Source organism: Microcebus murinus, chromosome 30, assembly GCF_040939455.1.
Source record: "Microcebus murinus isolate Inina chromosome 30, M.murinus_Inina_mat1.0, whole genome shotgun sequence".
Taxonomy (NCBI): Eukaryota; Metazoa; Chordata; class Mammalia; order Primates; family Cheirogaleidae; genus Microcebus; species Microcebus murinus.
In genome coordinates, this window is record NC_134133.1 from 4,933,473 (window position 1) to 4,954,737 (window position 21,265).

General features: G+C 43.2%; 1 protein-coding gene across 2 annotated transcripts in view; it reads right to left on the reverse strand.

The window, feature by feature from the left end:
* Positions 1–8,802: 8,802 nt before the first annotated feature.
* Positions 8,803–21,265, reverse strand: part of SYNPR (synaptoporin) — a 260,262-nt gene continuing 247,799 nt past the window's right edge. For both annotated transcript variants that reach the window (XM_012769924.3, XM_012769925.3), the window contains one exon: positions 8,803–19,346. In XM_012769924.3, the coding sequence (XP_012625378.1) occupies positions 19,089–19,346 (258 nt within the window). In that variant the 3' untranslated portion in view covers positions 8,803–19,088. The remainder of the gene's footprint in view (positions 19,347–21,265) is intronic.

Genomic DNA, 21,265 nt, shown 5'->3' on the forward strand with positions numbered 1-21,265 from the left:
CACCAACAATGTATAAATGTGAGGAGCCAGGGTCAAGCCAAGCAAGAGCAAGACACTATCTCTATAAAAAATAGAAAATTTAGCCGGATGTGGTGGTGCATGCCTGTAGTCCCAGCTACCTGGGAGGCTGAGGCAGGAGGATCACTTGAGCCCAGGAGTTTGAGGCTTCAGTGAGCTGTGATGACACCACTGCACTCCTGTTGCAAAAGAAAGAAAGAAAGAAAGAAAGAAAGAAAGAAAGAAAGAGAGAGAGAGAGAGAGAGAGAGAGAGAGAGAGAGAGAGAGAGAGAGAGAGAGAGAGAGAAAGGAAGGAAGGAAGGAAGGAAGGAAGGAAGGAAGGAAGGAAGGAAGGAAGGAAGGAAGGAAGGAAGGAAGGAAGGAAGGAAGAAAATTGGTGGTAATGGAAGAAGGGGCAGCTATTTGCCTAAGTAACATTTGTGTGTTATATTTGGATGTCACTGGATTTTACTTTTCCACATACTGGTTGGCCGCCCTGCACAATTCTAAGAGAGTTATGCAGGGAGCAGCCCTGACTGTCTTCTGATAAGCACAGATAAATCAGAAATGAGAGCCATTCAACATAGACACACCCAATTATAAGCAAAACTATTTTTGTGAAGTACACAAAAAAAAGGCCTTTGCTGATTTCAAACATCTTCCTACATCCAGGCTTATAAATGATGTTACCCATCTACCATTAGAACAGAGATTTTTGTCCTGTGGGCCTCTATCATTGACTTTTTGTTTTTGTGCATTTCTTTCTGGGAAGGCAGTGCAAAGTGCTTGTCAGTTCCTCAAAGGTATATGTGAATGCCCCCCCAACAAAACCAATGAGGTGTTTATCATTATCTTTTGAATTCAAATTTTCTGGAAGATATAATTATACTTTAAAACCTTCTCAGCTATTCAATAATGAGACTTACCCAGATAGTTTTAAAGTGATACCTGTAAAAAAGCTGGTTTGTGTAAGTTCTTCAACACAAGCTTGCATTCTCGTTTCTTTTGGAAACTAAGCTGTGAAGATCCCCAGAGGTCACAGGGTGAGAAAATACTCAGGCATTAACATCCGAAAGACCCGTGTTCAATTCCAGGCCAGTTACTACCGTGTTTCCCGAAAATATGACAGGGTCTTATATTTATTTTTCCTCAACAAGACACCCTAGGGCTTATTTTCAGGGGATGTGTTATTTTTTTTTTTTAAGGACAGTACAACAATCTACATTTATTCAAATACAGTGAAGTCGTCTTCTTCTGGAACATCATCCTCACTCTCCAAACCCCACATTCCATCCTGAATGTCTTGTGACTCTATTTCCTTTAGACCATTGGCTTCAATCTCTCCTGTCGAGCACTAGAGCTGTCACGGGGCAGATGAGAAGGGCTGCTCGTGTTCTTTCCTGCTCCGCTACGACATGCATGGGTTGTGCAGATGCGCGGCGTAGCCATGCCCAACACTAGGGCTTATTTTCATAGCCACGCCCATCACTAGGGCTTATTTTCATAGCCACGCCCAGCACTAGGGCTTATTTTTATAGCCACGCCCATCACTAGGGCTTATTTTCATAGCCACGCCCATCACTAGGGCTTATTTTCATAGCCACACCCAGCACTAGGGCTTATTTTCATAGCCACACCCAGCACTAGGGCTTATTTTCATAGCCACGCCCATCACTAGGGCTTATTTTCATAGCCACGCCCATCACTAGGGCTTATTTTCGGGGTAGGGCTTCTATTTCGCAAATGCTTAGAAATCCTGCTAGGGCTTATTTTATGGAGTAGGTCTTATTTTCGGGGAAACACGGTAGCTGTGTTACTTCAGGAAAGTTATTTAATCTTTCTGAAACTCAATTTCTTTTTCTTTATAAAAGCACTTATTTATTTATCGGTAGAAATAACCTGTGTTTATTGTAGGACATTTAGAAAAGTCTGAAAAGGATTAGAAAGAAAATAAACAACAACAAAAAAACCCAATTATAGTCCTAAACCCTAGTGATAATTACTGGTATCATTGTGTAAGACTCAATATGCGAATGAATGAATGTCAGCTTCGCAGTTTTTGCATCTGTTTTCAACTTAAGATCAACCAGAGCAAGCCAACAATGTTGCCCTAGACAGTCGCATAGGGTGTCCCACTCCTGGTTAGCCCACTTCCAGCGTGAAGCCTTCCGTTTTTACCTATTATAAAGCTTTCCCACTTCTCCACTCGCCTTTCAGTCTCTCTGTCACATGCAATCTGACTCCCTTGTATGGAAAGCCCTGAATAAATAGTCTTTGCTTGTTCCCATTTGGATGTTTTTCAGCAATTTCCATAGCATTACTCTCCATACTTTTGTCTCCATGGATATTTATTCATCTTGTATGTCTTCTCTGGTGTGCCGTTTCAGGCAGTTTTGTCTTCTATTCTCTTTCCTTTAGTGATACCAAGCGAATATGTCATGACATATCTTTCAAAAATACGACCTTAAATGTCTGCATTATAATCCATCTTAAGCAACACGTCCTCAGTTAGCAAGTCTCGCTCTGCTATTTGGCCCTTTAGTCTCTGCTCGTGCATAAAATGGACGTACTAGCAGCGATACTTTAGGATATTTGTGTGAATAAAATAAAATCAAATTTGCATACTATTTTCCAGCACAGTTCCAGACACGTTACGGACACTCCATAAATGTCAATGAAATAGTCAGGATGCTTCAGCTGAGGGCTCCACCCTCCCTCACTCTCCCACCGTGCCCCCAGACTCTTGGTGCCTATGCAGATTTCCGGCCTTCCCCGTTGAGGTCAAAATAATTCTGGTGCCCAGAGAAGCAATCTTGGAGTCACACAGATCAGGTTTCTTGGCTTTTCCCACAGCTAAGAGCTGCTCAGACAGAGAACTTGGTGATGAGTAAACAAAACCCCAATAGGGTCTCTTCGTGTTGACATGGCAACCTGACTACCAGCTGTCAGGCAGTCTTGTCAGCTATGTATTTAGGGAACTTTACCACCAGTACCTGATTAACAATTCTCAGCTGGGGGAGGGAGGCGCTAGATGCATAAAAGCACTTGTTCTAGGGGCTTCTTCAATCACCCCTTTCTGCCAAACCAAACAAGCCCCTCTTTGAAGCTGGGTTTAGGGTGAGCTCTTTATTATCCTCCCCCAGCTGCAGCAGCTGCTTAACCAAAGGCCGTAAATAATGTCTGCCTGAAGACCTTTTTGTCTTCGAGTTTCTGCCTGGCTGGCTTTCAAAAGATTTCTCAGCACATGCTCAGCCCATCCTCTGCAGAGACATTCTGCAAGTAAAACTATAGGAAGGCACAATAGGCAAGAAACAGCCAGTTGTCAAAAACACAAGCGATTGCTAGACAGAAATCACTTCTTAAGGAGAAACTTACTGCCCTGGGGTCAGAGATAAGTAGCTTGGATATGAGTCACCCTGACCACAGGGCATGATGGGGCCTAGGTTGTCTGAAGCAATTACATTCAGTCCATCCTTTACTCCTCCAACTTTAGAAAAAGTGTCTGATTTCTTTTCTGAAAGTCCAGACAGCTGTCTCAGGGTAGCTCTGCATGGTGGTGCTGGTTGTGCACTGCATAAAGCCGCCTGACAGAGGGGTCAGACAGGGGCTGGGATCTTGTCTGGGCACCACTCACCACTCTAGCATGCCGTCTTGTCCTCCAGCGTGGGGGACTTTCTTAATTAAATAAGGGCCCTGAATAGACTCCCATGGGCTCTGGGGAGGATGTCTTACTTTATTTATCAAACTCCGTGAGGCCATGGGTAGAACACGAGTGAGGACTAAGGAAGAAGAGGAGAGATTTTTTTTTTTGCCTGGACCTTACTTTTCTAATGGGCCTCGAATTTTGATTCTCTCGGGAAGTCCAGTTTAATTTATACATATGATCACGGGATCGAACCAACAGGATTGAACAAGTAAAATAGCTCATGATTTTTATCACATGGTTTGGGGAAGTTTGCATTTTCTAGTACAGCGGGAATCTCCCGATGTGAGAGAGGCCCGGACCACTCGGGTGCGGACGCCCTTGCTGTGTTCCCCAGACTGTGATGTCTCAGCCCTGATTCTGTCCTTGGGGGCGCGCAGGTGCGTGTGTCTAGGTGTTGGGTTAGTTACTTACCTTGCATTGAGGGGTTTTTAACTCTTGCTGCTCTGCCTTTGACCCTGAGACCCACTGCTATGTACAGCACTTCGCTAGGTGGTAGGACAATCTGTTGAGGTGACAATTTGGCTTTTTCCTGCAAGTATTTTCCCCCGATCCCCTGCGCTGGGTAGGAATGACTGAGGAATGACTGTGTATCCCAAACCAAGAACAGGAGCTATGGCCAAAGGCACTTGCCTTCCTGAAGAGCACACCAACCAGTGCCATAAAGACAAAGGCTTTGTGTCACTTAGTCCTGAAACTTCACTGCCTGGCACCTACTAGGTTGGATCAACTATCCCAGTTTCAGTGCTAAAAATCCCTCCTCCTGTGAAACTCCTTACTCCCAGGCAACCCGGGGTGGTCATCCGATTAGGATTTGTTAAACAAATGAATGAATCAATAAATGGCTTTCACTTTCCAACAAAATGGCCACTCATTGAACAAATTATGTTAAGTTTTTATGAGGACAGTAAGAGCAGAGGTTGGCCAACTCCTGGAGATGGGCCGAATGTGGACTATGGCCTGCTTTTTTTAGTGGCCTAAACACTAGGATGGTTTTTTAAAAATGAAATGAATAATATATTGTGACATGTGAAAATTTTATAAAAATGGAGTTGTAGGGTCCACGAATGGAGTGTCGTTGGAACGCAGCCATGCCCATTCCTTTACCTGTTGTCTGTGGCTGCTTTAGGGCTACAGCGACAGAGTCGAGCCGCTGGAAAGGAGGTGGCACGGCCCTCGGGGTCCAGCATATTTGCTATCTGGTCCTTTATAGAAGAAGTCTGCAGATCTCTGGGAGAGAAGCAGCTGCCTGGACTGAGAGAGATCAGAGGTGGAGGGTGGGAGATGGTAGGGCCCTCACCTTGCACAGTGGCAGCACCCCCCAGAGCAGCACGACATCCCAAGAGGGGCTGGACTTAAGGCACCAAGGCAACTGAGGGAACTCAAACTAAGATACGTACTGATTAAAGGTTCTGAGAAGTCCTGCAATACAAATACAGATGGTCCCTGACTTTCAGTCATTTGACTTATGATTTTTGAGTTTATGGTGGTGCAAAAGAGATACATTTTTCAGTACACACCATCCTTTGAGTATATCCAAACAACTCTTCTGTTTTGCACTTTAAGTACAGTATTCAATAAGTTACATGAGGTATTCAACACTTTATTACAGAATAAGCTTTATGTTAGTTGATTTTACCCAACTGCAATATAATGCAAGTGTTCTGAGCACATTTAAGGTAGTCTAGGCTAAGCTATGATGTTTGATAACTTAGATGTATTAAGTGCCTTTTCAACTTAATGATATTTTCAATTTATAATGGGTTCCTCAGGCTGTAACCCCATCATAAGTTGAGGGTCATCTGTACATATCTTTTTAATGTGACCCTTGAGACTTTTTCTGTCCTGGCCTTTATCTAATTTCTTTGCCTAATTTTTCACATCTCCCCCACACCTTTGCCTTATGCTGCATTTGGGTAATATCAAACTTTTTTTTTTTCAGTTTATTAAAATTGTCATGCTCTTGATGATGTTATTCTCTTTCCTCATTGCCTTGACAACGCCTACTCATCTTTCAGGCTTTAGATAAAATATCATCTGGGAAGTCATCCAGAAAAGCTCCCAAACCAGGGTAGGGTGTTCCTGCTGAGGGGTTCCACGCTTTCCCTCTTATGGCACTTAAAAAATTGTAACTTGCATTTTCTATAAACTGGAAACTATCTAGTTCAGGAAGTGCCACAATACCTACCTCCAAGCAGCTCAGGAAGAACAAGAACCCTGTCTCTCTCTCCCCCTCACTGTATTCTGGAACCTAGGAGAAGTGCTTCACAGTGATCTGCTGACCATGTGGATGGAAGGTTGAATGCTTCATGCAATCTTTGTATCGTAGTAGAGTACCACACAGCTCCTGGACCGGTTCCTTTGCCAACCTTTAGTTAGGCTCCTTAGAACCCTTTCCTCCGCTAGACCTTGTCCTTGGGCTGTGAAGCCCAGTTTACTGTGAATGCCCCACCGTTGATATCCGATCAAGTCCCTCATCTCCTCCAGCCTTGATACCTAACCCAGTTCTTCTTAGTAATTTTCCATCCACTGCTTCACGCTACCCATTGACCATAAATCCCCACTTGCCCTCATTGTATTTAGAGTTGATTTCAATCTCTCTCCCCTGTTGCAATAGTCTTGAATAAAGTCTTCCTTGTCTGTTTAACTTGGAGTTGAGCTCAGTTCTATACTGAAATCTCTCTCTGCTAAATGCAGTAACTCAAACAAAATCCATCTCGCTGTTTTTAATAGGCGTTTCACGCAATTTCTGTTTAACAGTGGGTCTGCTCTTTTGTGCTTGAAACTAACCCAGGCCTGTGAGGACAGGAGATTCTTGGACAGCCTCGAGATTCACCCCTGAACCCCTATCTTGCAAGCACTCTAACTGCAGTGAATCGGCAGGAGGTAGACTTGGCAGATACATATTTCCTGTCTCATTTCCTGTCACCATTCTCCTACCCTCCTGAGTCAAGCTAGCTATGAGCCCTCCTGAGCATACACAGATGAGTCAGAATCTTAGTTTTCGGGCTGGGATTCTCCAAGAACAACTAATGTGATTTCTATGATTATATGCTTCCCAGAGCTTTTGCATCCCCCCCAAATCAGCTCGGGACAGTTAAAATAAAGGTTATAGCCAATGTCATAAAAGTTTGTTTTGTGTATGGCCTCAGGGTACAGAAAAAGAGCCCCATCACCTGTCTCTAGTTTAATTTCAAAAGGGGTCCAAAAAGTTAAGAAACCGCAGATCCCTCCCAGACAATGACTCCAGAGGTTAGAAAGAAGTGATTTCCATTCTTCACTGCTCCTCCCATCCTGATTTTAGAGACGGAGCTGGGTGGAGGGAAATCTAGCCAGGACAGCTCATGAGCAATGAGCCACATTACTATGCAATTTAAAGTCTTTGCTATTCCACACATGCTTTTCAGGGAGAATCAAAACCTTTCCTTGAAGACCAAAGTGTCAGAGAAATCGAAGATCATTTAGAAGCCTCCTTGTGGTTCTCCTTTTCCCACCTTTAATTTCATCATTGATTTTCGTTAAGCCCTTCAGAGGCCCCGGCGGTACCTACAGCCTTCACTCCTTCAAAGAGCAAGACTGTGAGAAAGCAGCTAGTTTCAAGTGTTTACAAACCATTACAGATGCGGCAGCTTTGCACCCAAGTAAGCCTTTGTCTTGCTCCTTGGTCCTCCACCTCTCCGGATGAGAGATGCAGAGATTTCCCAGGATTAACCTGTCCCCACTGTGGGCTGTCAATCTATTTGAGGTCGAAGTACACCCTTAGGGTAAAAGGACAAGAAACTGGACTGAGAAGCAGATGTGGCTAGTAAAGTTAGTTTGAATATAAAGAGAAATCATTGAATTTTGGAATGGCTATAAATCTTATAAATAAAAACATGCTTTGACAAATTGGCTGGGCTAGCTGAGTTCAAAAATCAGTAAGAAACAGAAGGGTCCTTGAGCGCTCATCTGGCTCTTTCCTGAGATGTTCATAGCTGGCGGGTGGTTCTGGCTTCTTGGCTTCTCTGTCTTGGTGGGTTTCCCACTGTGTGTGGACCTCGTTGACCCCTAAGCTATAGGGATGCTTTATTATCAGTGTCTTTGACCTTGAGAATATTCTGTGTCTTTGATATTGAGAATATTCTAGACAAGAAAATTGCTTGTTTGCTAGTTCTGAGCTAAACTGGAGTGAATGCAATCTTAAACCAAGTCCGCATCTTCCCTTCCACCAACTCCGAAAACTAGCACAGTCTTTGTGATCAGACTTAGCTCACTCATCTACCACTAGAGCACATCTGGTTTTCTTTTTTCAGCATGACATTAGCCTGCATTCAAGCAAACATATTAGTATTGCCCTTTCCACTCCTTCTATTTGAGAAGGACTTATTCATTTGTCCATTCAATTTTCCCCAAGCACCTACTAGATATAGGCGCTGTTCTAGGTGCTGAAGCTACTATATACAGGGCTCTTGTTTTTAAAGATCTTATAGGGCAGTGGAATTGTTTGACCTCTGTGGCACTTTCAAAACATACATAAAGCATATCTTCATGTTCCTAACCTAAAAATGCATTGAAAATTTGTCAACTTTGCCAACGTCGAGCTGTCTGTACACTAAGCTTATGCCACAGACTGCCAAGGTCAAAAGGTAGAAGAGACTGATATCTAAGTGCTTAGAAGTTGTGCATATACACTTTGGCATCTTGTTATAATTTTATTTTTAAAACTCTTGATTTGCACTAAAGAATATCAGAATGGGAAGGGATTTTAGGGAACATCTGATTATAGAGCCCCTTTTTACTAAGTAAGAATCTGGGAGCCAGAGAAGAGGAATCAGGCACAGAGCTGGGGGTAAAAGACATTTCTGAGCTCCGTATCAACATTTCTACTGCGCCACCTGCCACATGCCAAGGTCTAGAAGGGGCTTTATTCCTCCTAGGGGATCTGTTGCCCTCCCTTCCTTTCTTCCATGGTCTTCTTCCCACCATTTGCACTTTCTTTAAGGAAAACTATGGGATGCAGGTCACATAGATTTAAACAGTCTATTGCCTTCCTACACAGGAGTAATTCCCAAAACTAAACGACACAGAGAGGGGAGGGAACCAAGTTACATTGTTATTGCATTAAAAAAAAAAAAAAAAAAAAAAAACAAGTCTTCTTGATTCCTTTGGGCTCTGGGCATGTGAAATGCTGCTGCTAATTCCTCTTCCTCCACTTCATTTTAGAGAATAATTTGTTGCAATTAGGTGTAAACTGTAAAAAATGGAGAGTCTCTCTTTTGTAGTCTTATATCCACGCATGGTATCACAGAAAAGAGCTAGACTATGTTGCAACAACCTGGGGTTGCAGCCCTGGCTTTGATCTGCCACTTATTGCTCTGAGACCCTGGGTAAGCCACCCAACCTTCCCTAAATTTCATTTTCTTTTCTAAAATAGAGAAATATCAATCTTCTGAAGACGTGTAGGGAATTGAGGGAAAGACCATATGGCAGTACTTGAGTGTAGTAGATGTTCTGTAAGGGGCAGCTATTAATAAAAATGATAATAACAATTTGTCTGGAATTAGACAAGTTAGAATAGACATCAGACATGTGCATAGGTCTACTTCATATTCCTGAAATGCTTATATGCCTCTTGAAGTCTCACAGCAACTTTTAAAAGAAAACAGGTCCTTTTCTGATCCCAAATTTGTATTTGAAAAAAAAAATGAGGCTCACTCAGAACAGGTGGACGACTGTCCCAGAGCCACACGGCTCATGGTGGCAGATTTGGGGCCAGAATCCATGCCCTCTCTCTGTCTGGCCACGTCTCTAGGTCAGGGATTTTTCTAGCTACATAGACCTCCCAACCACATGCTCTCAATACTCACACCAAGTGGGGGAAATAAAGACCACGAATAACCTCTAGCTAGTAATAATTCATGCTTTGTTACCAAGTAAGTTAACAGGAACACATGGTATTCCTCAAGTGTGCAGGAATAGAAAACATGCCCCAAATTCCACTTTATGTCATGGTACCTTCTGAATTGGATTATTTAAAAATTGTACCCCATAAAGGATCAAGGAGAAATCTGAATCCATGTGTCTTGTATTAAAATGAGAGAAAAGGAGACTTGCACAGCAAACCTCTCAGGCCTGAATTCCTTGGGTGGCTCTCTCTGCCTGTCAATGGGCTGGACCAACCTTTGCCATATTCAGCAAACTCCTGTCCCCAAGAGCTCTCCTTGGTTCCACCAAATGCAGAAGGTCAGCTGATGAGCAGGACTGCTGCTGGTTTTCTTCCAGCCCTCTCCCCCTTTCTTACAGAGGACTATTTAAAGCATAAATCCTGATCTCATAGTTGGTCCCCTTTTTAGATGCTAAAATAAAGAAAATTAGGGGTTCTAGGATTAGGTATGTTTCTGTCATGCTCTCCAAATTGCAAGGGTGCCACAGCCCTTGTACAGGAATATCTTGGCTATATTTAATCACAGGAAAACTTCCCAAGGAGGCTCAGGTTAGCTTCTTGTATACAGTGACAATGCACAAAAGGTTTCACTTGGAGTAACAAATGAATTTATTCCATCAAGATACTTTTGCTGAGCCCATTTTTGAGAAGCAAATAACATTGTCCTTCTAGTCCAAGTTACGGATTTTGTGCCAGAGGTTCTTATATTTTCCCTCTGTCAATTATTTCCTCCCTAGTTCCTCCCTTCCTTCTTTGAGAACCTGCCCACATATCCTGCAAAGAGTCAGCTCCCATAGTCCTGCTGAGTGGGCAAGTGATCTGCCTGCTTGACCACAGAGTTTGAGTCCCTACTCAAACTCAGCCAGTCTCAACTTCTCTCTCCTGGGGACTGGAGTTGGGGTTTCTGAGATGCTTTGGAATGTCTGTTGAGTATTTACAGAGAGAAGTAAAATCAGGCAATGTGGACTTTGTATTTAGCTCTTGTGCCAAGAAGCAGAAAGGGTTGGCTAGGAGTTAGAGATAGAAAGAGAGATTGATAGAGAAAAAGAGAATGCAGAATGATGAGCCATGGAGAGAGAAGCCGAGATAAGAAACCAATGCATTTAAGAATGACTAAGAGAGAAATCTTAGTTTTGCTTTCTATTGCTATTTCCAGTATTTTGTGGACATTCATTGCATTCTCTGCCCTTTCACTTCATTATATGCCCCTGTAACTTATTGATAAATATTAATACAACTCTCTCCTTTTTCCTTTGTATATGTTTGCATGTATACATATATGTGTGTAATTGGAGTGATTTTTGTTCCTTACAGCCAAGGGATCTCAAGATGGATTTGCAGCACGATCTCACCTGTGATGATCAGTGACATTTTCAAGATGGCACCTTGGTTTTAAGAGTAGAGCTCATGGTCCTGGGATTGGAACTAGGAAGTGGAGCTCCTGTGATCTGGTGTCTTAGCATCACGCTCATTGATTTATCTGTCACTGATGCTTCAACACGTCCATGTGCTTTTGCTCTGTTTGCAATCTTTGGATCAGGCTAAAATAGATTCTATAATTGATATCCCCCTCAGAGGAGCGTGACTTTCCATCTGGGTTGGATTTTCAAAAAATTCTTACTGGGAGTCCAGAGGGTTGGAAGGGCTCCAAGATTCCTCATCACACCATTGGCCAGGCTCTCTTGTTTCTTTCCCTGAAAGGTGTGAATTTGACCTTCTAATTGGCCACCAGGGTTGCCATATTCAGCTACTTGAGACTGAAACACAAAGGGCTTGGAGGGAGAACAGCCCACAGAGTTCTATTTGGGGAATGCCAAATGGTTCTCCGGGGCCCAGCTGGTACTGCTATCTCTTACACGGTGCCTGAAATGTCCACAGCTACTTTTGTTGAGTTATGATATTATTGCTCACCACGAAACCTAATATTAAAACAAAATTAACAATGCCCCCAGGGAGGGCAGAAAACTCTCAAACCTGCTAGTTGTGTGACTTTGGGAAAATAAAAACCTCTGTGTTTCAGTTTCCTCATCTGTCAGAGGGCAATGATAACGATACCCCTTTCGCAGGGTGGTTATGGGAAGTTAAACAAGTTACTGTCTGCAAAGCCTCCCGGGGGTGTGGAGAAGGGCAGAGAATGGGATGGGCGGGAGGGGCGAACACAGGAGCAAGAAACGGTGTGATGAGAATAATGATGATGATAATGGCAGAAGCAAGATGCTAGGAATCTGAGGTTTGCTGATTATCTTCTTCTTGTCAGGACTAGGTCAAAGCTGGCATTCTCAGAAAGACATAACAGTTCTTACAGACAGTTCGGGCAATAAGGCATCAGTTTTTGCTACACCAGGATCTCATACTCTCGTGGAACATTTAGGCTGTTCATATCCAATATCAAACCATCTGGGCAAAACATTGTGAAAAATCCCTCAGTCAGTTGGGCCCTTGGGCAACGTGAGGGCAGGGCTTGGGTGCAGTGAGTAGGTATCCGTTTGGGGAAAGGCAAAGGGGCAGCAGGGCTTTGACAAATGGCTCCATGTTGACTTATTGACAGGCACGCAAAACCACCTACCTGAAGGTCGCAGCAGTAGGGCTCTTGCCTGTCGGCTCTGAGGCTGCAGACTGTGCAAGATTAGCACAGTACCAATGGTGCTTGAGGTTTGGCAGACTGTTGGAGTGAGACAAAAATGCCACCATGGAGAGAAGTGTTTTTACCAGGTTTGCTCTCACACTCGGGTCCGTGCCCCGTTTCTTAGTGAAAATTAAAAAGCGAGTCACGGGAGGAAGGGTCTAAGAGACTTACCTTTGACCGTTTGGCTTATACTTTTTTTTTTTTTTCTTCACCTGGCACTAAGTTTCTTTATTGAGGGTTCTGGATGCTCAGGAACTTTGTGCGTTGTGTTTTGGGAGTCTTAGAACCACTGGAACTAATGCAAAAAAGAGTCATTGCTGGAGGTAAACGCCACCAGATTGGTTGTGCTGATGCTCTTTTGAAAAGAACCCCCCGCCCCACCTCCCAGCCTCACCCCAAGACACACGGTGTGGGCCTAGTTTCTTGCTCAGTTAGTATGCTTGCTAAAAATTATGCATTGAATAACTGGTATTGCGCTAGGTGTTTGATAAATATTTATTTTTATCCTTAACAACCATTAGAAATAAAAATTGTTACTGTTCAAAAATGATACAATTGTAGCTTAGAGGAGTTAAATTACTTGTCCAAAATCCAATGGTTAATGAATGAATGAGCCTAGATTCAAACCTAAGGCTGCGGGGCTTCAAATTTGATGTTTTCTTTTTTTTAATATTATATCATTTTGCCCCTTACTGCACCATTTGATCATTAGAGTTAGAGCTGTGGTTCTTGTTTCCTAAGCTGAAAAGTCACAACTCTCTCTGGATCCTGTTAGGAATCTGACCAGAATTTCTCTAGCCCAAATCGGCCTCTTCTCCCTCTCAAAATCACCAAAGTGTATTTTACTCCTATTTAGCACCTCTGAAGATTGACTTTATAATTAGGCGGGAGTTGCCCTCTCTCTAGATTGAGAACATTAATAATAACAATAATATTAATGGATGGCATTGACTTAAAATCTCCTAAGTGCTGGATGTCGCACTATGCACTTTACCTGCATCCTCTCATTCAGTTCTTAGAACGCTCTTTGGTGGGCACGATTACTATTCTTTTTATTGGGCAGATGCCTCATATAGTTTAGGAGATCCTAACAGTTTTCCCAAGAGCACACAGCTAAGACTTAGGATTCAAGCCCAGGTCTTCCTAACTCCAAGAATTAAGCTCTCAACTGCTGTCTCCTCACCAGGGATGCTGTCTTAATCATCTGTGAATCATCTGCTCAGGGGCTAGCATCATGCTCAGGAAATGTTTATCAAATTGGACGCTTGCTGGATACAGTGTGACCCAGAATCTTGAGTGTGATAGCCACTGGGGCAGTTGGGCTAACAGCTGGTGCTGGAAGACACACAGTGTTCAATGCTCCCCGTGGCTTTGGGAGGAACCTGAGAATGGAATGGGATCCCCGTGGACGGGGTGCCATGCGGACTGAAAGTCCTATGCTGACAGCCAGCACACCGCCACAGATGAGTAGAGATTCAGGCTTCACAATAACAGTTAGTACATGGCAGAATCGAACACTCCCAGGTGGCATATTTTAGCTAATATCTTTTTATGGTGGTTTGTCTATTTTAATTAAAAAAAAAATCTTTTTGGATTTGTTAGCTAGAGCCAGCAGGCACCAGGGCCTAAGCCTGTCAACACAAAGCAGAGGGTCCACTTGCCAGGCCCATTTTCTCTCTAGGGTTGGGCCACTGGCAAAACCACTTGGAGAGATGATAGCTTTGCCATTGGCCCACTCGGTGAAGTTGCCAGCAGATGGCCTAAAGCATTTAAATGCCTGCCTGATGCAGTGGAGACTACATTTCTGAATAAAGATGTTCAACATTTTATCGGTCTGGGCTTCAGTTATCTTACATTGTAATGGGAGAAAAGCGAGAACCTTTAATTTTCCATTGGTGACTGTCATTATGCAGCCCTCTCTGATGCTCGTTGGAGAGAAACTGGTTCCAATGATCCCTGGAGCAGTCTGGGGCCTCTGTCATGAATAAAACATGCCATGTAATTGCAGTGACACGGATAACACACCCATATATATGTAGAATCAATGCTTATTATCCCATCCATTAAGACAGAAAATTAAATAAGATTTTAGGCTTTCTTCCTGTTAGTAATCCACCACTCGCTAAGAGGTACTGGAATCTCTTTGGTTAATCCATGGGTTCTTAATTTAGGATTTTAATGCCCACAGAGAGAAGAATTCAGGCAAGAACGCTCAGCTCAGCTTAAAGAAGTTTGACTGTAAAACTGAAGGAACTGTTCACCCTGACAAGGAAATGCTCGCTTGCGTTTTCCTGAAATGGCAGCTTATGTGGGGGGAGGGCTTGCTTTCAAAGTCATCTGAAGGGGTTTAATACATGCATTCAAAGTTTTAATGTTTTTTAAAAAATAAATGACACTTACATGGTTTACAAACCAAACACATAACGAGGTCGATGGTGAAAAATTCCCTTCCTATTCCTGTGCCCCATCTGCCCTGCTCTGTTCTTCCCCCAGTTATAACCGCCTTAGCCTGAAGCAGTTATAAAATCTGAATTTCTTTCCTCCCGAGGAACTTCCATGCCTGGTTTTCATGCAGAATCAAGATACTTTTAAGTCCTTTCGGGGATAAGGCACAGCTTAAATGAAGACAGAAATTCATAACTATAAAGCCAGGTATCCAGTGGAGACATCCTGGGGCGACGGTTCCCCTCTGTCCCCTGTACCTGCTGGCTGATTTCTATGGAGCCGTTTTCTGTGTTTCTGAGGTTGGGAGAAGTAGCTCTGCTCAGCTCCATAACTGGACGTGTTTTGAGCCTTTGCTATTGTCCTGTGGAGTTCTGGGCTGTGCTCTCTCCTGGCCCGATGATTAGTCCTTTCCTAGCTGCTCTGTTACAAGTCCATTTGTATCTAGTCCTGCCTTCCTCCAGGGAACCAGAGTGCTCAGCTTTCACTCAGACCTTTATTTTTCTCAATTTGTGTCTCCTGCACATGACTTTTCAAACCCAGTGGAAGTTTTTTCTTCGCTGGTGTCAGAGTTTGAGACTAATCTGCACTGAAGAAGTAAAATACAATATGCTATAAATTTCTATCGGTGCTTCTGTGTTGAAGAGAATGTGATTTAACCTGGACAGATTTGGATTCCCAGAATACCAGCGAGATTTTTTTTTTTTTTACAGCTTTTGTTTTACTCTATTTTGGACCACATTTCCACCAGAGTGTGCATATGGGGTTTCAAAAAAATATTGTGTTGATGAAATTGTCCTTTTAAAACTCAGAACAGCTGGCAATATGTCTTCCCTGTGGAATGTTTGAAATTGGAAAGATACAAATAAAGATAACCAAGTTGTAAACAGAAATATCCAGTCTTGAGCCCAACAGAGATATTAATATACCAAAGAATCTATATGGGGGGGTTCTAATTTCCCTAACAAAAAAAAATATGTTCTTCTGAGAGCTGACTTAGAAAAGAAGGCATCCATAAGTTTCCTTGAACTCCCCAGCACTTGACATAATGATAAATTGTTACATTGCACATCTGCCTGGGCAAATCCTACTACCTTTTATTGGCTTTTCCGCTTTCCCTGTGTCATTCTCCCCACTCCCTCGCTCCTGCCTTCTGGGATTACCTCCCAAACAAATCGCCTGCACCCAGCCCTTGTCTTAGGTCCTGCTTTCAGGGGAAGCCAAACTGGGAGAGTGCCTACTGGTACCAGAAGCTGTTCTAATTCCTTTACAAGGCCGCATGGCTTAGCTTACCCTGATAGCAGTCGTGCGAGGCAGATATATATGACTGCTGTCCTCATTGTAGAGATAGGGCAACTGAATGAATGAGAAATTATCTCGCCAAGGGCATCTGTTGACCTGTGCACATTCCCCAACGGTGGAAGGTGGTCCCTGGGGTGTTATCGCTCACTCCTTTCCAGGCTGCCCTTGGCTGGAGGCTGTGGCTTCAGCAGAGTCCCAGAGTTTTGGAGAACGCATTGAGGAAGAAAAAGGGGAGTCAAGTCCATGGCTGGCAGTACAGTGGTTCTCAACCAGACAGTCTGACCTCAGAGCCTGCCCTTCTGATGGGTATGCTTTTCCTCCCTACAAACAAAGGCTCAGGAAGGCGAGGGCACACCCCGAAACACAACTGGTGTGCAGTGAAGCTGGGATTCCAAATCAGGTCTATTGGACACATAGACCCAGGCTCATCTGCTACACCTACTACTCCATTGTTGTTGTTGTTGTTGTTGTTAAAGATCAGATATACTGATCTTTTCTTGAAACCAGAAGGGATAAATCAGCAAAATCCCCATTGGATGCCAGCAGCTCTTTATGGCGAATGTGCAGTGGACTGTGGAAGCGTGCCTCTATCTCTCAACCAGGGCAAGATGTGTTTTCCACTTATCAGGGCCCCAAATGTACTTTGGGACTGCGAAGGCTGGTAAAAACCCCTGCTGGTTATGAGGATGTCTCTGCTTTGGAGAGTCCAAGGCAGTTTACGAAGCTGGGGCCGCTCTCCCCTTGGGCAGTGCTGAAGGAAGCAGTCAAATTCGGCCACCACCCCAGGAAAAAAGGGGGAGGTGGGAGGAGGGAGAAGTCATGCCATTTCCCCTCCTCCCACTGCCAGCTCACTGCCCAGTAGATGTCAGGAATTAAGGCTTATTTCCTCAGCCTTAAAATCTCCTTCTCTTTTGTCCTCCTCTAATCCACTCTCTACCCTGCAGCTACTGAGATCCTTTCAAAATGCTAATCTCATCATGTCCCTCCTCTGCTTAAAAACCCTTCAACACTTTTCCTTGGCTTCTTTGAGATAGAAACAGAATTCCTGATTAGGCCTCTGGGCAGGTTTCACCCAAGCCCCCACCAGCAGCCACAGTTCCTGCAAAGCCAGCCTTGCTCCTTGCACTCCAGCGACCCTACATATCCACTCTGGTGACCCTACATATCCACGCTGCCTTCCACCATCAGAGAGCCCTCCAGGCTGTTCTCTGCCTGGGACGTGCTTCCCTCCCACCCTGTCCACGCTAAGCCCGGGGTGGTCTTCAGGTCTGAAGCTCCTTGACTTCTTCCTAACTAGATCTCTGTGATAGATGTTCTTGTGGAATTCTGTGCCTCTCTTTCTTGTGCACAGCATCATTGGGTGGGATTACTTTAATGTCTGTCTCCCCCAGTAGAGTGTACGCTTCTCGACCAACATAGGGCCTGTGTTTGTTTTGCTCACTGTCATATCCCGATGGCATGCACGGTGGTAGATGCATAGGAAGTCCTAGGATGGTGGAATGAAGGAGTGAACACTGGGCTCATGCAACAAGGATATTGTGAGAGATTGGAGACAATACATTTAATCCTTGTCCTTCCGTTGTTATAAGCATCCAGGTTCTACGGCTGCAGTCGTCCATTGTTCAGCCAGCATTGTACGCAATAACTTTATTTAGGTCAAATAGATATCACAATACAGATTTATCCAACAAGATCCAGAAATTGGTTACAGATATCATCTAAGACACAAGGCTGTTTTGTGCTAAAATGCTTCCAACAACACCAGTCACACAAAGAGTGTATACATTGATAACAACTTGTATCTAGAAATACAGATGCTTAGCTTGTCCTCTTCGGTGGGCCCTGCTATTTCAGTTGAGTTAAAACAAAGAGGCGAAGATCGGCATTTTCTTGACAGTGAATACATTCCGGGGAACATTTCATGAGAAACTTTTTTGGGATACAGAGTGGCACTTGGGAGCCATTTTTAATTCATGGGTTACACTCAAATCAGAATTAGTAATCAGTAAGTTTAGCTGTGACTTGAGAATTTTCAATAATTAGATTGAGGAACATATTAGCTTTACAAAAAAAATAGGATTTAAAGGTTTAGCTGCTAGTATAAATATTAGCTACAGAATATCCTTTGTAAATTAATACTTTAGCATGGCAGCATCTTGACTGTGGTGTCTATATCTGCATCTCTATTATGCTAAGAAAACACTCCATAAACACAAACAGTTATTGGGCCATATTATTTATGGTCCACAAGATAAGAGCCACAAAACACTATAGAAGGTTACAAGAATGTAAATGTTTAGCTAAGTAAACAGAATAAATATTGGGAAGTTCCCATATGCAATACTAAATGTCTACTAATGGGTGATAAAAACCCAAATCTTGGTTACAATGCATTCAGAACTTGAGTAAAGCCAGAGAGACAAATTTGCAAAATATACAAAGTAGTGAATATATTACTTTAAATGTCTGTTTAACAGATTCATGGTGCAAACTGGAAAATTTTCATAAATGCAGTTCAAATGTTCATTGTGTGAGAAAATGCTTATTCATGCACTAAATCATATGAGCATTGATTCATCAAGTAAAAAAAAAAATACAGAGTAATTGTCTGAAGCAAATACTTAGAGACTCACAGTTCCACAGGGCCTAAAACTAAAAAAATAATAAGACATGCATGTTGTGATACACCAAATTGTCTTCTAGAAATCATTATAACATCTTTTGCATCAAAATGCATAGGAAAACTCAATGCTATTTAACACACTTTATGCATATTACATACTAGAGACATTAAGCTACAAAATGTTTCTACTATCTCAACACACATACAAAACGACCATAAAAGTATCTGTATATATAACAAGGTACTCTCCAATTAGCTATCTATGATGAATAATATATTTTCTCATGTCATCTCATGTCTTAAGTATCATTTATCACAACCCAGGCCTTTCTGCCTTAATGAGGGCTACAGATCTCTGATTTACATTCAATACTCTCTGCATTAATAATTCATTGAAACTCTTAAAAAATTCTTCTGCCACTGAAACGGGAGGTGGTGAGGCTATCTCCAGAAGAATGCAAATGCTACTCTGTTAAATCTGATTGGTAAAGGAAGTGGGGCCACTGGGCTGTTGGCCAAACTCATCTGAGGATGGCCCCAAACTCACCTGCTGGCCATACCCACTGCTGGACCCATAGCTGTCTTGGTTGTAACCGCCTTGAGTATAGCTGCTAGAGTGCTTCTCCATTGGGTCCGAAAGATATCTCTGTCCCGAGGAGTGCCAGCCGGTCTCCTTGAAAACAAACCATATGTTTCCAGCCCAGAGAATAAAGTTCAAGAATCCAAAGACCTGAAGGAGAATGAAAGCCAATGAATTGATAGACTAGACAAAAACCCAAGAAAACTATCAATCTCAGAAAAACCCTTCACCGTACAAAAGATCACTTTTCACTTTAAATATTGACTCCTGTTCCAAGTTTTCATTTGGGACCACTGTTTCATTTACAATAGCTCACCTTATTGGAGGCACTACATGTCAGGCACTGCATAACTGGCTTTATGTGCATTGGTTCACTTGGTCTAAGAATCAAAGAAATGGTGCCATTACTATATCCATATTAAAATGTGGAAATCTTGTCCAAGGTCCCATGGCCGGGTGAGTACAGATCTGAGATTCAAGCCCTGTCATGAATCCATAGCCTGAACCCTTACTTTAGTCACCCTTATCTCCCTCAATGAGGGAGGTATCTGTCATGGTGTGTAAGATTATTTTCAGGTGGCAGAGGGTTGACTATTTTCATTTTAATAATAGTGCATTAATTTACAAAGTTACTTTCTCTTTCTGGCTAGGGATACTATTTTTCCATTTCTTGTAATAATATATTGAAAATGAGTCAATTTAAAGAAAAAAATGATTAAGCAATGGTACAGGTGGTCTAAAGACAAGCACAAGCATGGTAGCATACATAGGAGTTGACTCTTTAAACAGTTGCACTTTCTGTGCCTCTACACTCAGAAGTGGACGCTAAAACTGGACTACGCTCTGGGAGGCCGAGGCAGGAGGATTGCTCGAGGTCAGGAGTTCGAGACCAGCCTGACCAAGAGCGAGACCCTGTTCTCTACTATAAATAGAAAGAAACTAGCCAAACAACTAAAAATAGAAAAAATGAGCCGGGCATGGTGGTGCACGCCTGTAGTCCCAGCTACTCGGGAGGCTGAGGCAGGAGGATCGCTTGAGCCCAGGAGTTGGAGGTTGCTGTGAGCTAGGCTGATGCCACGGCACTCTAGCCCAGGCAACAGAGTGAGACTCTGTCTCGAAAAGAAAAATAAATAAATAAAACTGGACTATGAATAAAGCGCAGGTTTCTGAGAGGTATGAACTGTTTCCCCAAGAACTGTACACGAGACTCGCCTGTGGAAATCCCTCTTAGTCTTCAGAAAGGTGTCGGTGAGTCAGAGGACTGGGGGCCGCTCCCCCAGGGCCTCAGTGTTTGATGGAAACACGGCTACTTGCTGTTGCAAGAGGCCCAGACAGAAATACTCATCGCATGGCTTATTCTGCTGCCTTTCCCAAGGCTGGTTGGTTGACTTGAGAGTGAACCACAGCTAGCCTCTTTCAGCAGCCCCCTACTGGAGACAGATTACAGGGTAGGATGCAAAGCTGTGATGACATTACAGCGTATTTCGTCATCAGTCCAGCAGGACTCTGACCAATCAAAGTGGACTTGGGCAGTGGCCACAGCTCTGGAAGATGGTGCTAGAAATCCCTTGCTGGGTCAAAATGTATTCCTTGGTTCCTGGATGGCGGATGTGCAGCCGTCAGGGCTTAAAGCAGGAGCAATTTACCAAAGTATTTCAATATTTTAGGAACACAATAACTGAATGTCAGTCTTGGAGTAATGTCTATGGGCTTCGGAATCAGAGTGGCCTGGGAAAAGTACTTTCTTGCTCTATGACCTGGGACAAGGCATTTAGTCTAAATGAAATAGTCTAGAGTTCAGTTTGTTTTGTTTTTCTTTTCTTCTTCCTTGCTGGTCTTGAACTCCTGGGCTCAAGTAATGTTCCTGTCTTGGCCTCCCAAAGTGCTGGGATTACAGGTGTGAGTCACTGCACCCGGCCTCAGTTTTTGTTTTTCTTGTATGCAACAAAGACAAGAATTCCTTCCTTGGGGGATAGTTGGGAGGATTAAAGAGGACATATGTAAAGTAGCCAGTGCCGGATGCATTAGCAAATACTAAATGGTAAACTATGTTCTGACTCACTTTCTAA